An 18034-nucleotide genomic window follows, 5' to 3' on the forward strand; every position below is an offset into this window, starting at 1 on the left:
CTTTCCTAGGCAACTGCTGCAGGCCGCTAACTGTAGCACATTATTGGGCAAGATGGATTTTTTTTAGCTGAACTAGGCCGACAATTCCTATTATCTTGTCACTGTGTGAGCCTTGACTCATTATTATATAAGTCACTGTTTTATATCCTTTGGAGTTAATTGGTTTGAGAGTCTTTGAATTCTATAACCTTATAAAGCTACTTCTCAGCCTCCTGCTTTGTTCTTCCATAAGAAATGTGCCAGAGAACAGTGGGATTCCCAGAGATGCTTTTGGGACAGTTGGGTGAAGAATCCTTACAATGTGCTGGAGTTTGCCGTCATTTTGGCTGATGACAAGCTATCTGTTTCCAAATGAAAAGAATAAATTCCCTCTTGTAAAATTGCCAAGCTCTTCAGTGAGACATCTCGCTGATGTCAGCACTGCCAAAGGCATGACAAAGCCTCAAGATTCCTAGTTTGCTACACATACGTTTTAAGGCCAGATTCTTCCATCTGGGTACTCAAAAATGTGGGAAAAGGGAGCAAAAATGTCCTCCTTCTAGGCAGTGGGTTAGAATCTCACTACTGAGATAAAATCCCTCACCCTGTTTGCACCTTTGAAGGTGTTAAATGTTCATGCAAGTTGGAAAGTACTTTTCTCCAAAGCCTGCTCCAGTCAAAATAGGGAAACTATACTTTTCTAAATATGCAAAATGTGAGACCTCTTAGTCTACCAAAGCTCATCTTTAGTCCTAAATCCCCACTTGTCCATTCTCTCTGCTCCATCCAAAGTACTGGGAAGAAACTTGCGCTCCCTGCCCTGACCCCACGTTCATAACAAGTGTTTGTGGAGTAAGCCCTGGTGCTAAAGATCAGCTCTGTTTGCCTCAGCTATTTATAAGGCGGCTCTAAACTCTGTGCGAGCTGCCTCCCTATGAGTTTACTGATAAAAGGCACATCTATATGCTGTGTGCTGAAAACCCTGCTGACTGACCACAGTCGACAACTGAGTCTTGAATGTATTGAGGGAAACTACAAATAGAGAACATCTGCTCCCTGGAGGGGTGTGTCTGAGCCAACCTAGAGCTACGTTTCTCAAAGAAGTAGCTAACAGGCTTGTCTGTTCTGAATTTTAGCAAATCAAAGGCATTTGTTAAAATATAAAATGAAATAAATAAGGAAATAAAGAAGTATTTATTTTATTATTACTCCTTACAACCATGTGGGTTGCAGTCTTCATGCTGATGGGCAAGCTTCTCATGTGAAAGACTTCAATAAGCATTTCCCAAATTAAATTTGGACTGTAACACATGCCAGGGAGCAGGTTGCCCAGAGAAGTTGTGCAGTCTCCATTCTTGGAGATATTCAAGTTTAGACTGGATAAGCATCTGAACAATCTGGTCTGACCTTATAGCTGATCCTGCTTTGAGCAGAAGATCTAAGGACCTTCCTGAGGACATTTAAGATCTTGGTTTTATGCTTTCGGTTGTCAAAGACTTTTCTTCACAAAAAATAACATTATTGACTTACCTCCAACTAGAGGACAAAGGACCGAGCTTATCTGTCAGGATTCAAATCAGAAATAATCCTGCTATGATTTAAACTCTGAGTCCTAGACTGTAAACTATAGCTGGGTATGATTATTATAAATTATTTTTAATAATGACTTTTAGGGAAAATAATCTGCCCTGCATTCCTTTGAATTTGGCTCCTAAAGTCTTAAATTTAACTGCTCACCCTGTCAGGCTCAGGCTTCAACTGCAAGCTTAGCTGAATTGAGTGGGGGTTCTGACACTTAGAGAGTTTGAATAGTATATGATTCGATGCAGTTTGGGCCATGGGAAAAGACACTGGAAAGAAACCCAAATTTATTCTAAGGATTTTTTTCGTTTACGATTTTAATGAATATCAATAAACAAAATGTCCGTTACACTCAGCCTCCAGTGTGAGCTGTTTGCAGTCCACACACCAGACGCACAGATACGCAGTCAAGTTAGAGGACGCTTGTTAATCGATAGGCAGTGCAGTGTGGTGATGAGTACACAGCACTGAGCCACAAGGACTGAGTCTTGAGTTTCACATTGGTTCACTGTGTAACTAACTTTGTCTGTATAAGCACTAATAATACTGGGAGACCTGCAGTAGAAGTGAGACATCCAAGTTAAGCAATGTCTTTTTAAAGGGTTGACTCGTCCCAAAATGTCCATGTGAGCTCTTCTCTATTGTTATCATTAGCTCCCTTAAATAAGCAATTTCATTAGCTGAGTGATCTCTCTAGGGAGATTTTGCAACACGTTTCTGCTCCAAAACCAAAATGGCCTGATGTGGTACTGAGCTAACGATTTACAGCAGACACTGTGTCAGATTAAAGTGGACTTCTGTTGCCAAAGCTGTATTAAATGAGCTAGTGATGAGCTTAGCGTAAGACAGGACTCATTCAGGCAAAGTAGAGCCCTCACTCTACAGTGATAGCAAGGAATATTCATTCCTTTCATGCCATTTATTAGATGTATATGGGTAAATTTATCAAATTTCTGGTTCTGAACATCTTAGCTATGTGACAGGAATACCCCAATCTGTAACCACTTTTGAAAAAGGAACTTGGTTTTCATAGTGGCTAAAGCTGGATGCTGGATACTAGGACAAAGAGTCAACAGCATAACGGAGTATTCAACAAGGAGAATTTGGCACTAGAGAAGTAGTCTGTTCTGCAGCTATGCCACAAGCTTCCTTCATGGTTTTAGGCAAACTGCTTCATGTTTCCATGCCTAGTATACAGGGGTTTTCTGATGATCAGTGTTTGGTGAACACTTTGGATATTAACGACATCTTTTACTTTTGTTAATACAGAAGTAAAAACACATGGGAGCTGATTCTGATCAACTTTGTTTGTCTTTTGTAAATCCTTTAGATTTGTATTGTTCCTGGTGTAGTATTGTTTAAAAAAAAAAATTATCATGGTGATTAGTGAGCTATATGATAGATACATGCAGAAGAATAAGAGCAATATCATTATACCCTGAGGGGCCTAAAGATAAGTGTTAGGGTGGTTTTATTACTCGAAGCATTTGTGCACATACTGTGTACTGTGTCCTACTGTTGGACAGTGATAAACCAAGTACTTAAGGACACGTGTATAAGCGTGTTGCACACAGGCATGCAAGTAGTATAACATGAATTTGCTAAGTAATACCTGCTCCTCTGCATGAGGTTATGATTCCATACCTGAGTTGGGATGGAGGAGTTACTTTCTGTGAGGAAACTGTTACTTCTATGCCTTTAGCAGAATCTGTATGAGCAGAGTCTTTCCAAGCAAAAATAAGAAAATATGTTTAGCTTGAGAACAAGATCTGATCTTCACTAACTCCAGTAGTCACTGAATATAATGGTAGGATTATTAATTGCTTATATGAAGGGCTTGGTCCTGGTTCCACAAGTGACATATATGCATGCTATATTAGCATTAGTTCTTTGCCCTGAAACTCTGTTAGAAGGAAATGTGGTAGCATAGCCAACAGTTCACAGTGGCACTATCAGCATTTTTTGTGAGTGCCTGAGAAGTCTGGCTCAGTGCTAGCCACTCAGACCGAGTGGATCCAGCGGTGGTCAGAAACTGTGCATTCTCTCTCTGGAAAAGCAAGTGCAGACACCTGTAAGCAGATAGTGAAGCAGAACAACCATAGACACTTCTACAGAGAATACTGCAGCTTAGAAGTGCTAACGTGAATGCTTCTGAAACTTCATTTTCTTTTGAGAAGCATCAGATTACATCTTGCAGTATCCATGTGATTCCCTGTTTACAGTTAGGGTAGAGAATGCAGTGAATTTCCTAAGAATATGTGGGTGGACTTGGTCTCTAACCTTCAGCCTTTTAAATTCCTCTGGATTGCTGGAGGATTTTTGTCACCAGTTTTATGGTTAAAGGGCAACTAGGCTGGTGGTTAAGAAAGAGATGTCTTATGTTGCTGTTGTTGCTGCTGCTGTTGTAGTTCAACAGTGTTGTACCCTCCACTGTCAGCCCCCCCACTAATGCTTGGTGGCAAAACTCTGCGGCTGTATCAAAACTAAATTTTCATAGCAAGATAACAATGTGTAGAGGAAAAACAGTTTACGTTGCCCTGTGCATCAGTGCACTAATCTGGTACGCTAATCCAGATTTATTCCTTGAAGGGCCATCTAGTTTCAATGTCATTTCTGTTAGGAGAAATTCCAGTATAACTCCCTGCTTAGTTATTTTTCCTGATACTTACCTTCACCTTTCTTGTGATGAATAAAAGGAAATATCATGACAGTATTTCTCACAACAAAATTCCTGTATTTTACCTGCTGTTAAATGCTAGGAATGCCTAAGTTACTAAGAAATGATTCATCACAGCTGCTGCACACGAACGTGGGGTTCCTAGGACCCAAACTCGCACCAGTGGAGACTTGGAATCTGCTGATAGTCTTACTGGGGAAAGTCCTAAAATTTATTCTGCCTTTCAGTGGACAGGTATCGGAGCTCTAATTCAAACCAGAGGCCTAACGTGTAGCACATGAGTAATCTGAATAGCTTGTTGACTCAGGCACAGGAGCAGATGGTTTAGAAAAGGGGCTCCTGAGAATGCATTATGTATTTGCTTGTTCCATTAGGCCTGTGGCAGAAGGAGATGTTCTTGTGCTGAGGGCATTTGCGTGGGAGTGGTGAGCTCTGGTTTCGTTCCCAGCTCCATTCTCCTGCGTGTCCTTGGGCAAGGTCATTTTACTCTTTTATGCCTCAGTTACCCCAACTGGCAAAGTGGGAACAACAGCACAAAGCAGTGCTCTGGGCCTCCAGTATTTGTGAGCTACTTTATCCGCAGGTCTCAAAAGGGCAGTTTTTAAATAACTTAGTTTTATGTCAGAGTTGTCAGGAGGGACAATACAGTGAGGGATCACACTTAAGGAGGCTAGCAGCAGTCTGCAGTGTGTATTACAGGGGAGGGGTGAATTTCAAGCTCTGGTCCCCTGAACTAATTAGCCTTGTCCATGTGGTCCTCAGCTCTGCTGGGGAGGCTGTTTCATTAGGAGAAAATTTCTGTCCATTTCAACTTCTCTTGTGTTGTCTTGTGGGAGAATGCAGGCATTCTTTTCTAGTTTAATTTTATGCTAAACCTTTGGTACACTAACACCCAGAAGGGTGCTAACGGGTGTTACCGGGTGTTAAGGGGTAGTAATATCTCCACTTCTAGCACTCCTCTCCCTTGGAAAAAAAGCTGCAGGGCATAGTTTTCCGAGCAAAGCAGAGAGGTCTGCCATGACCCCGAGCCCTGTCAGCAATAATGCAGAGTTCAGTTATGACCTTTTATGGTTTCGCTTTTCTCCCGCTGATGAATTTCAAATGAAGGCTTTGCCAGTGCTGTCGGCATGGACAGTGTTCAACTGGCTTTTGCAGCATATTAAATACCTTCTCCGGCTAAACAGCTTGTGGAATGGAATTAAATTGTTTCTTTCTGTCCTTTATCTGGCAGACAAATATCACAATAGCTAATAATAGTAGTATACAGTAATATGATAACTGGATTTAGAAAGAAACCAAACCAATTTTGAGAACAGATAAAGAAAACTACTTCAGAGACATTGTTTCAGTGCTGTCTCTGTTCGTAAAAGAAAAATAACTTTTTTCAGAGGCTGTGGTTATACTGTTCTCAGTTTTCAGAGGCTTTCTACTGGAACAGCATTGCTGCTTAAGAGCCCGCCAGAGCCCTGCAAGCTCCTAATGTGCAGCAAGCCCTATCGCCTTGCTTTGGCTCAGCCTGACCCTCACATCAAGTAGCAGAACAATTTCCATTTCCCTGTACTCAGTTAGATAAGGAGATTGCTGCCTTTTTTGGTCTCCTGGAGTGGTGCTTGTGTTCTGCGGGCTCTGTAAACTGAGCCATGTGGAGAAGGCAGTGAGATCTGGATAGCACGGTTTTATGTTATGTGGGTGTCCTGTATGAGCTGTGGGTTCGCCACCTATGCAGAGAGGAAGTTCCTTTCCTTATCAGGAGGAATTTTGGGTTACACACCACTGGAAAAAAGGCAGGGACCTCAAGTCAAATTTGGCTCATAAATAGCAATGATTTGAAGGCTAAGTATGCTTTTGCTTTGTGCTTCTCAGAGTGTACAAATATAAATTAATTAAAGGTTACGCCAGGCTGTATATCAAAACCTGTTTACCAAAATATTTCTGAGAATTTGTCTGAGGAAGGAGTGCAGCTGAATTCAATTTGGGAGTAAATAAGAAGTGTCTGTTTCGATCCTGGTATGGTCTTAAATGTGGCTTATACATTTCATGTGAGGCCAGCTCGTGACCTTACCATCTGCCCTAAGGAACGCATGCCACAAAGAATGAACTGGAATCTGACCTCCTTGCTCTGGGGTAGTGGTAATTAATGTCTCCCTTTGTTGGGAAGCAGTTGTTTTTTTTTAATCTGTGCCTAGTTTGCTGGAGCACAAAGGGAGGAAAGCAGTAGAGCCGTCCTTCACATCACCTCCACTCCCCTTACTCCTCTACGCATGGCATATAGCACGTATGAGTTGCTGCTTCTGTTTCCTCTGTGCCACTAGTGTCAGTGACTTTATGCAGTCTCTGTGCTGCTGTGCAGAACAGTCCCTGAGGCAGGCTTGAGGCCAAATTAGCTGCTTGTCCATCTCCTTTGCCTGCCACTAGGCTTTGGGAGCCAGCTTGGGGCAAACCTACTGATATTCCTAAAGAGATTACATAGGGAGCTTTGTGCTTGAGTCCCCCTTAGCATTTAACTGTCCAACCTCCAACTATCTTGTTAGCCTCTGCAGTCATACCATTAGGCAAATGAGGTGATCATGCATCCTAGTAAAAGGTGTAAGTACTATCTGCTGCAAAGGAGGTGGAGTTTGTAGGAGTCTGACCAAGTTCAACAGGACTGTGTGGATACAGCCAATTTGACCATGTCAATCTAGAACATCATAAAGCGTAGTTAAGTCTTGATTTTGGTGTTATATGCATGCTGTAAGTTAGCCAAGACTGGAGTACCCCTAGTTTCATATAGTTAAGACATGTTATGGTGGAGAATATATACATGTTTTCTTGTGTTGCATATAATAGTGAAACTGAAATTAGGGCTTGATATTTTAAATCAATTGCTTCTGCTATAGAAATGTTCACGAGGAGCAGTGTATTTTTGGATGCACTCCCTTCCTTCTAGTTCACATGTTGGCTTGTGGCGATGGTTTGGTCCAGAACAGGAAGAACAAAATTGTGGTCCAATGAAGCCTATGTAAAGCCCTCATAATATAAGCCTAAGTATGAAGTATGTTTGTGTGTGTAAAAGACTGCACGTGGCATGCAAATGAAACACTGAAGATGAGCAGCTCCAGGACATTAATGGTATACTAAACACAAAGACAGAAGGACAAAACAGAGAATTGTGCTTGACTTCCACACCCTTCCTCAACGCACTGGATATTTTTATTGAAAGTAGTTAATTGTGCTGATAGAGCTTTCATATTCCAGAACGGAATGTAGTTTGACAAAATATCCTAGCTTTCAATACAGACAGATGAACAAAGGGTAGCCTTTAAAATCCCCATAGAATAAACTGTTGAGAAACAAAACAGACACATGGAGAGACCACCTGCAAATTCTCTGAATGTGCAGAGCTGTAGAATACCATCAAATCATTTTTAAGCATGGTAAAATGGTACATATACATCTGTCATATTAAGAAAGAGCAAAGTTTAGGCTTTTGTTCTTGTTTATGATCTCCCATAGCAGCTACTACCCCAGTATTTATACATTGAGCAGATCTGCAAGCAGCAGCACATGGTATTTTCAAACAAAAATGTGCGTCTTTCTGGCTCAAGAGAGTCCAGCCAGGGTTGCAGGTTTTCGTCTTTGCCTACTGGGAAAAATTTATTAGGAAAGCAGAAATATTCCCAAGGCTGGCAGATGTTAGACTAAAGCCATGTAACATTTTCTTTGCCGATGATGTCCCCTTGGCCATGAATGTTTTCTCTCCAGTGCTCACATACCTAAGCCTTGCTTCTCAAAACTATGCTGGCCAAATGGATTGCAGTTATATAGGCGAGTCATGGAAAGAGAGGTCACTAAGGTAACTGTGGCCTAGGCAACTGATATATCATGCCCAGAGTTTCATTTGGAAACAGAAGTGTGTTGAAAGGCAGCACAGGGAGACTGTATCTTCATGTCCTGCACAGGAAGCAGGCTGCTGTGCTCTGCAAAGACTGAAGCATATGCATTCTTTCCTCTGTAAAACTCAGTGCAGAGCATTAGAGCAAGCTAACACTTTCTTTTTTTTTAAACAAACACATACCGTCCACATTTAGCTGTGTGCATAGCAGCCATCAGAGGATCTGCACTACTTTGACAAACCCGAACAGATGCCTCTGTAAGGTGATAGACTGGCTTAGCTTTTCTTCAAAGTATTTTCCTCTTGCTATCAGCAACTGTTCTGTTCTGTTTGGATTTAGGATAAGTCAGCTGTTACTTATCCAAGTTCTTCTATCTGCATCTTGAGATGATGCAATGCTGATTATATAGGAGGAAAGCAAGACACACAGCTGAATATTCTTTTTCTGTACAGATTTTGAAGAGGACAGAGGTAGCATCATCCCTACAAGGTCTGCATGGATAATAAGTTGTACTGAAAAGAAGATGGCTATCGTTGCTGTTTGACTAAAATCGTACAATCCATGTGTGCCACACAACCAGCTCTCTGGTGGCTGCTGTAGTATTGTACAAGGGTTCTGTTATTGTGAGTGGTGTGAGCATTGAATTCGCACTTCTTGCAGCTCTGAGGGGGCTAGGGCAGGACTAGCACAGGGAAGAGGGGTGCTGCTGTTTGGGCACCAGGAGATCAAGATTCAGTTCTCATCTTTGCTGCAATCTCTCTTCCTAATCTTGGACGAATCATTTAACCTCTCTGTGATTCAGTTCATGGTATCTACACTATAAATTCATGCTTGTTTCAATAGTCCCTTTTATTCTGCCAAAAAATGAGATGAGTAGAATGTGACAACTAAGCAGGGCAATAAGCCATTCCAGAGGTTAAGGACATCTGGTTTCTGATATTTGTGTTTAACAAGAGATGTACTGTATAATGATGACTCCTAGTGGAATGGTGTTTTAAGTGTTGCCAAAATGAATAAAGATAACCTATGTTCTGGCAGTCTCTTCTTCTTCCGCCTGGGCATTCTCATGCTGAATGCAGTGGAAAACGCTCAGTACCCATCTCCCTTCCTCCCTCCCAGTCTTTTCCCTCATACTTAAAAGTTCTATTTATATATCTTCTAATATGTTTAAGTTGTGCGGGGAAATGGATTTTCCATCACAACTGAACTAAAAGGAATTACAAAAGTTTTTTCAGGAAAATCATTGGTCAATGGAACTTGCACTCTTCCAAATAGTGAACTGATATTTAAGTGTCTTGATCAGATTAGACTACCCCATTTTCCCTCTCTATAAGTAAAACCACAGCAGTCAGAGAAGTCCCTCTGTCCAAGAACTAAAGGCATGTTTATGGCAAACTGTGGCTATTTCTGTCTGCTCAGTCATTTTCCTAGGAACGATAATTTGAGTATGGAGGAATAACTGGTATAGTCTACCACAGTAAGGCTTTGATCAAAGTCAACGGCAGTTTTCCCCAGCATTTGGATGTTTTTATTGCTGGTTGTATTTTTTGGCTGGTTTGGCAGCTCGCCTTTCTTAAGGAGAAAGTGATAATGTCCATTAGCAGTTTTAACCAGCAAAATGGGACAGGATTTTATGAGTCCATGTCCAGTGTAACCACTGTTTGTAGCATCTCACACTTTCTATCTTTTTCTTTTCATCTGCTGTCATTTTATCCCATCCTTTGATTTCTCATTCAACCTTTGGCTACTAGTTCATCCAGATCAACAACATCATTATTTTGTAGGTTTTGCTAGATTACTTCTGAGAGGATTATTCCCAGGGAAGATATTTGTTCCCTTTAAAGTCTTTTGAAGTGCTTAACTTCTATAATTATTTTCTTAATCAGTAATTTTTTTAAAAAGTCAATGTTTTTCTGTCTTAGGAAAACATTCATTTCAATAACTATGTAATCATTAAACTTCATTTTGAAAAAGTCGTATAACTGCAAGGTTTTTGTATTGTGTCAGATGTTTGCATAGTTGGTTGCTCATTTGCACACCAGGTTCTGGTGATATTGGCTCTATTCATGCAAAGAAGGACTGCGGGAGCAAGCTTCCAACTGAGGAAAAACAGTTAGAAATTTCTATCTTCCACCTCCCCAGCAATTTCCAAAATGCACGAGATTAAAAAAATCTCAGTATTTAAATGGTGTATTCTAAGTTGAATTCCTTTTTACTAAAAAGTGCACAAGGCTTCCAAAAACTGCACATAGACAAAGTTGTCACCCTTCAAGGTCTGTGTTTCTATACCAACAAACTGCTTTTGGTATCTCTGATACCCAGGTAGAGTCGGATAAGCAGCACGTTCTGAGGCTGTGAAAGGTTAGTAGTGGCCCTGAAGTATGGAAGCAGATGAAAGGAGCTGCAGAAAGAGCATCACAGCTATGGTGACTGTTACAGGGGTAAACCTCTAAGGAAGTTCATCAAGGAGCGGTTTGCACTATTGTGGGAGATTTGATTTCAGTACTTGCAGGCATAGCTGTGACTGGTTTTAGTCATGTTTCTGTAATGATAGCTGTGAAGAGCATTAGGCTTCAGCATGGCTTAGCAAGATGCCCAGGGAACTGAACAGCCCATGCTGAGGACCATGTGGGATTGGCATCCATGTTAGCTAAATCATGTTAAGTCTACATCTGTGCTGCAGTTGTTCCTTTTCACTGTGGTACAAACCTCTGAAGCGGAGCAATGGCATGGAAAGAAAAGGGCTGTTAGCTAGGGCCAGTCATACCCTAATGGAAGTCCTACCTCTTACCTTCACCATTTCATCTAATGTGCTTTGCATTATGCCTTTGCAGATAAACCAGACCCACCTGCCGGAACACCTTGCGCATCAGACGTACGGAGTTCCTCCCTCACTCTCTCGTGGTACGGTTCCTCTTATGATGGTGGAAGTGCAGTGCAGTCCTACACCGTGGAGATCTGGAACTCAGTGGATAACAAATGGACAGATCTCACTACCTGCCGCAGCACTTCTTTCAATGTGCAGGACCTGCAGGCTGACCGGGAGTACAAATTCCGTGTGCGAGCTGCTAACATGTACGGCATCAGTGAGCCCAGTCAAGAATCCGAGCTGGTGAAAGTTGGAGAGAAACAAGAAGGTTAGTTTTTACAAGAAAAAAAAAAAAATCTAAATTCAATTAAATGATATCTTAACAGTTCCCCAGTGAGGTCAGGCAGCTGTACACGCTCCTTCGCATGTGCCTCTGTGCAATGAATGCTTATGCTGGCTGTAAGTGTGCTGAAGTCCCTTTGCGGACTTCATGTGGGTGTCTGTGCATGTAAGTTTTGTATGCATCCATTGGGGAAACTTGGCTTCAGGGATCCCAAAACCCTGCCGTGTGAAAGCAACCAATAATTCAACTTCTGGCTTGCTGCGTGAGCGCTGGCTGACACACTTCTGTAGTTCGGTGCACAGGTAATGGGAGATGAAACCTTTCACACATAAGTTACACGTTCAGACCATGCCCAGCTGGAAAATGATGGTTAGTGGCTTACCTCAAACGTACTGATGGATTCATGGCAGTTTATACTGGACACACCATGGAAAAACAAGCCATAAACACTATCCCAAATTTGCTTTTGGAAAAAGTAAATGTGCTTGCTGCTAGCCAAGCAGTGAATATGCAGCAGAAACAGAACTAGCCTCTCATACCTAGTTTCAAATCCCAGCATGGTAGAGCACCTCAGTCGTGTTGCCCCTAGTACACCAATCTTGTGAATTCAGGGCTATCCTAATCAGCATGTTGGTTTTGCAGCGTTATGGGTGCTAAAAATATTTTTTAGGGTTTTTGATTACAGTTGCACATACTTGCAAAAATATTTTTCAGTATCTTTTGCCTCTTATTTTTTGTTTAAGATCTTCTCAAAGGACAATGGGAAGGGCTGGAGCATTTTAGAAATTATTTGGAAACTGGTACCAAAATTTTAAATACACACAAAAATCAGCATTATTTTAAAAAAACAGATATTGAATGCATATTTTTGTGCACACCCACATCTATCTACTGTGCAAGGACCACTTTGATAGTCATACCACACCGAAAAGCCCAGACCAGGAATAATGTATTTTGCCATTTTTCCTGTCTTTGGGGAGTGGACTGTGTGTTGTATCTCTCCCTCCTTACTTATGTATGCAGGGCTTTGGAGTTTTAAGTGTCTCACATAATCCTTCTGATGTTCTCTTTTATTGCCACAGCAAGACAAAATGATAGCAAAGTGGTGCAGCAGCATCCAACTGTGTAAACCTCTCAACAGACATTTCCAAACAAAAGTAAATCATATTTCTCTTCAAGTGCTAAATTGGATGCATTCTGAGAAATTACTTTCCTCTATTTTAAAGATTTAAAACCTGATCTAAATCAAGATGCAGCTTTTCTTCAAAGGGGGGGGAAATACCATTAAGAGTAGCAATAAAAATGAGAGGAAGCTGGACGGTATTGGCTCTTCATAATAAAATTCCCCGTGTTTGAATGCCCTCTTTCTTTAGTTGCAGGACGAACACCTTCTAGAGTTGGAGACCTGACTCTTCCCTACATTTGTTTTTCCCAGAGCAAGCACTACTTGCACTGGACCAAAGCAAACAAGCTATTTTTCTTTTTAAGACTGAGAGTTTTCTTACATAGATCTAATACAAAAAGGCTAGAAAGTGTATGAATCATTGTGATACATCTAAAAACCAACAAAAAAAAGTTGTTTTGAGTGAAAAGAAAATGTATTCTATTTGCAGGACAGTGGGTTGTCTTGGTGCTCTCAATGCCAGGGATTCTTGATTTCAATTCTTGATACTGCAGCTAGCATGGAGAAAGGGCAAGTCATATAAAGCACGATTTTTCAAGTGTGTGAATATAACTGGTGCTTTAATTAAAGGCAGTGGAAAATGCATGTGTTCAGCACCTCTTAAAGTCAGGACTTGAAGCTGCCATCTATGTAAACACTTAGCTGAGTAACTAGGGATTTTCCATTGCTGCCAGAAAGACTGATTACTGATTTTCATACTGAGGTGGCCAGTGCATATTAGCAATCTCAATATAGTCTTAGTGAAGAAAGGCATGGCTAACTTTTCACTGTGCGTTTAAAAAAAACAGCTACTAAAATAAGGTTGTAAGTCACAACAGATTAAAGTAGGCATTGCCATGTTTGAGGAAAATTTGGTACCGTTGACTCTGAGAAAGGTTTTAGCACAGCTACTCAGCACTTACCAAGCTCAGATATGTTCCGCTTATCTAATTTAGGCTTCCACTGGTGGACCAAAATGTTTCTAGTTCATGTCTTCAATATAGTGTCGCTGCAGAACCGGGAACTGACTTCTTTGTCTAATCAGTATTTGGCAGACGTTAATTACTGGCAGCGTGGTTGGGATCAGCTCCCTTATGCAGCCCTTAAAAGGGGAGGAAAATGCGATGTGCTCTATGCAAGTGAGGTTTCTAGCTGAGGAAGATCTGAGGACAGCTACCCCTGAGCGGGCAGGGCTCGCTTCCCTCCCTGCTCTTCTGGTAAATGGCTGCAAACCAGCTAGTCTGTGCTGGGACATATAAGGGTTGCAAATCCAGAAAAAAGAGAGAAGGGCTTAAGTAACAGATTATATCTACTTGATCGGCTTCGCTACCAGAATACAGATGCAGCATTATGTGTTGGATGTGAAAAGGTGATGCCCATGCATCAGACCAGCTACCTGCTCACCCTGCACCCTTTTTTTCTGTTGTTTTCTTCTCATCTGCTGCATATAACTCTATACTCTAAGGGACCTAACAGCGTCCAGAGTACTGCATTAATGTTTCATAACATAAATCTGTTGACACAGTGGGGATAAATCACTTGGTTAGGCTCGCACTCTACGATGGCAAAGTGCAGCTTCAGCAGCTAAAGGGAGAGTTGTACAGGTCACTGTGCAACTGCCTTTGCAGTTTCTCAAATTACTGGTCATAGCCACAGGTCTTAGGAGCAAGCCCAAGCAGTGTAAGTAATATATAACAACATTCCAGCTACAACCCCTTTCCCCTCATACCTGCAGGCAACACAGGGAACAGCACACAAACCGGTGCTACTGACAGTTCATGCACATGAAAATTAAAAATTAAAATCAGGACACTCAGGCCAGCTTTTACTCTGTCTTATGTCACTGGGCTTGCCAACATCCCTGCCTGCCTTTGAGTATGCCTGCAGAACTGAGGCTCCGTTTGGACCTCAATGATTTCAAAATTCAGCCGTGCTCAGGAAGGTGCATGCTGTCCAAATTTTCTAGTCATCTTGTCATCGAGTCTGAAAAAATTGTCTGGATGTTTTGCAGGAAATCTTTTCACGTATAAACTTGCTTTACTTTTGGCTTTGCAATCCTCAAAATGCATAGAGAAGCCAGAAAAGGATTTGTCATTGAACCAGAAGTGTTGTTATTGATTTTAATATTTTAAATTTAATTTCTATTTCACTAAGGCATTCCTAAAGCTATTTATTAGATGACTTTGAACTGATTCGGTATGCTGATGTTTCTAGTAGGCAGGTAAAATAGACAAGTTACTGCAAAACACATGAACTTGATTTATTAAGAAATGGTGACCAGATTGTGATTGTGTAGTCAATAGTCACGTAGAAGTGGTGAAGAGATTTTAATTACGAAGTTAATGCACAAACTCCCTGACTGCTTTTTGCTGTTTAGCCATAGGGTCTACTAGTTGCCCATGTTACTGTGAATACTTTGACTATCTTATATAAGTACCATATCCTAGATAATAAGTTATTAATGTCCTTTTATTTTCATCATAGAACTTAAAGAGGATGAAGTGGAGCTATCTGATGATGGTAAGAAGTTCATGTTTTAATCAGGACAAATGCAAAGCTGTGTTTAATTCCTGTTTTATGGAGGTTTTAATCGTGGTCCTTAATACTTATTTGTAGAAGGGAAAGAAACAGAGGTCGACTATCGGACGGTTACTATCAACACTGAACAAAAAGTTTCAGATGTCTATAATATTGAAGAAAGACTGGGATCGTAAGTACTATATTGTGCTTTTGAAGACACGGAGTTTTCAAGGCTACCAGTCAATTATAACGATCATGTGCATTCATTCTTTGACGGTGTCTTGCACTTTCAACATTCCAGCTGAGCTTGTCTGTTGCAGTAAAAATAGATTTTAACATACGTTGCCCTCCACTCCATAAAGTTCCTTTATTCCTATTAATTGATAATTTTAAATAGGCACTACAGGCATTTCTGGCAAGGAAGATGGAGCCCACAAATGAATAAAGCTAGAGGATTCATTTGTTGTTCAGTGTTCTAAAAGCTAGCTGAAAAAAAGGTACACATTGTGTACTTGCATTTCCATTATATCCATTAGTGGTAATGAGATTATCCTGCCCACGGGCTAGAATTTCTGTTGACAGCGGTCATAATCCCAAGAGCATTAATAGTATTGCTCAGTGAAGCTGAGTGATTAGCCTGGCTGTGTTTCTCAGTGCTCAAACTCGTGGTTATGTGAATTGCATGCCATGGTAATCTTTCAGCAATTTGTGCTGCTGGTGGTGCTGAAGGCCAGGGGATCCTGTATGCTGCCATTAACAAATCTTGATAAGTGTATTGTAGAGGTAGGAGTGTACATGTACAGCAGTGTGAAATAATAGTACTGAAGCCTCTAGCATTCAGATTCTGATTTCACCTATATCCTATATCCTTCACCTATATCCTATATCCTATAGCTGAGATGTCTCCTATCTGCTGCCCCTTCAGAGGTGTATGGCCTATAGAAAACTGTGTGCAGAAAAACTTGAGTCACACGAATTAAAGCCTGGTAGGAGTCCGTTATTTGAATCCTCTTATATAAAACTTGGTAATTGGAATTACGGGGTATCTCTAAATGTGGTATTCATGCAAAAGTTCTTGCAAATTACTCTGCACAAAATCAGTACGGAACAGTATGTGATATGAAGACATTTTTATTTCACAGTGGAGTGGTTGCACTGGAATATTTAGTAAAATGTTGCTATTTGTGGTGGCCCGTACGTTGCAAAAACGTTTTATGGAAATAGTTATATATTTTCAGGGGGAAATTTGGACAAGTCTTTAGGCTTGTTGAAAAGAAGACTGGAAAAGTTTGGGCAGGAAAATTTTTCAAAGCATATTCTGCTAAGGAAAAAGAAAACATAAGGGATGAAATCAGCATCATGAACTGTCTACATCATCCAAAACTTGTCCAATGCGTAGATGCCTTTGAAGAAAAAGCCAACGTCGTTATGGTCTTGGAAATGTAAGTATAAAGCAGATCACACTAACAAAGCTAATAATGTTGAAAATAATTGTGCATACAAAAGTAGCGACTTACCTAGACATGGGACTGTCAAAAGCTTCAGCATCTGCAGGGCTTGGATGGTTTTCACATCTTGCAAATTTTTCCAATTATTTATCCAACTTGTTTAAACTGTGTAAGTGAATCTGTGTTGTATCTCTTAAAAATGAGTGAAGATGTGTTACAGTCTTTATTGTCTAGTTTGTTTGGTTTTTAATCAAGTATATGTGGTGTTTTTCTGCACCTCACTCTTTCATTGCCAACTTGGGAGAGAAAAAAGTTAGATGCAATTTGGGCTTGCATTTAGAACCAAAACCATGTTTAAGGAGGAGAAAAAACATTTTTTTCTTTAGGCAGTAAAGAAAAACATGTGTTGAAGAAGTTTGTGTCAAATTTCACTTAAACACTGACCAGTTGCCTCTTGCAGAGAATTGAATGTTGGTGCACAACAAATAGTAGGAGAGAAAGATATGCTTCAGAATACAAACATGTAAGCTACATTCTAACAAAATTGTTGAATTTCCATGGAAAATTCACCCAGGCAAATTTATAGTACCCAAGAGGTATTTGGAACACTTCAGTTTTCATCAAGCGCTATATCCAGTTTTTATATTTTTAAGAGACCTTAAAGGATTAGTCTGATGTGTTTTTCCTGCAACCAACATAAACACTCTGATTGCAAAGCAGTTTTTGTAATAAGGGAGTGCTGTCTGAAAAATCTCCACAGCTGATCACAGTGAAAGTTCTAAATCTAGATCAGTAGATGCAGAAAGCTTGGTTACACTGACTGTTTCCCCCAAAAACCTAATTAAACATCAGTCAATCTGCCCCTAATGTCAATACACAGATTCTCCACGATGGTCCAGGTGTAGCAGTTGTAGAAAGGAACTTCTCCTTTACTTGAAAGTCATTGCACTTTGCATCCAAAGCTATACAATTAAGTAAAGCTGAATTTGAAGACAGCCTACGTTGCTGTCTTGTTCTTGCTGAGTAAGATAGCAACACTTATTTTTACCTCCCAGAAATTGTTCGCCTTGAGCTACTTATGCCGCACCACTGTGGGAAATAGCAGAAAGGCACCACAAAAGCAGTGTTTTAAAGCATCTCACAGGGCTGTGACTTGGGTAGCTTTGTACGTAGAGATAGTAGATATTTACTTCCAGAAAAAAGAAGGTTCACAACATGTTCATGCTCCAGAATTCATTGTAAGAAAAGTATCTGTACAGCGTGGGATGGAAAGTAATGGTCAGACTTCAAAAACAATAATGACCAACGTGACCAACGTTTACATAATCCAAACGCACCTGCCTGGTGTGAATCCCATACTTGTGGCAGTAGCAGCTGGAAAGAAGATGAAATCTGATCCGTGCTGATGTTTTTCCCCAAAAGTTACATCAGTCACTGTTCTGCTGCCACATCTACTTCACACGCTGTCTGCTGCAAGAAGGAGAAGTGGGGTTTTTGCTGGCTGGAAGTGGTGAATAAGTTATAAATTGTTAGAAGCAAAAGCGACTATATGTCTATTTTGCTTGCTTGGCACTTGCCTAGATTATGTGCAAACTACTATTGCACTAGCGTATTTCTGAGACTGGATCTCCATTATACAA

At 40.7% G+C, this 18034-nt stretch overlaps 1 protein-coding gene across 3 annotated transcripts in view; it reads left to right on the forward strand.

Annotated features, from left to right (window-relative positions):
- MYLK (myosin light chain kinase) overlaps positions 1 to 18034 on the forward strand; it is a 158919-nt gene that overhangs the window by 115540 nt on the left and 25345 nt on the right. For all 3 annotated transcript variants that reach the window (XM_009327135.1, XM_009327136.1, XM_009327137.1), the window contains 4 exons: positions 10947 to 11249; positions 14911 to 14946; positions 15043 to 15136; positions 16185 to 16388. In XM_009327135.1, the coding sequence (XP_009325410.1) occupies positions 10947 to 11249; positions 14911 to 14946; positions 15043 to 15136; positions 16185 to 16388 (637 nt within the window). The remainder of the gene's footprint in view (positions 1 to 10946; positions 11250 to 14910; positions 14947 to 15042; positions 15137 to 16184; positions 16389 to 18034) is intronic.

Source organism: Pygoscelis adeliae, unplaced genomic scaffold (assembly GCF_000699105.1).
Source record: "Pygoscelis adeliae isolate BGI_AS28 unplaced genomic scaffold, ASM69910v1 Scaffold227, whole genome shotgun sequence".
In the NCBI taxonomy this organism is placed as follows: Eukaryota; Metazoa; Chordata; class Aves; order Sphenisciformes; family Spheniscidae; genus Pygoscelis; species Pygoscelis adeliae.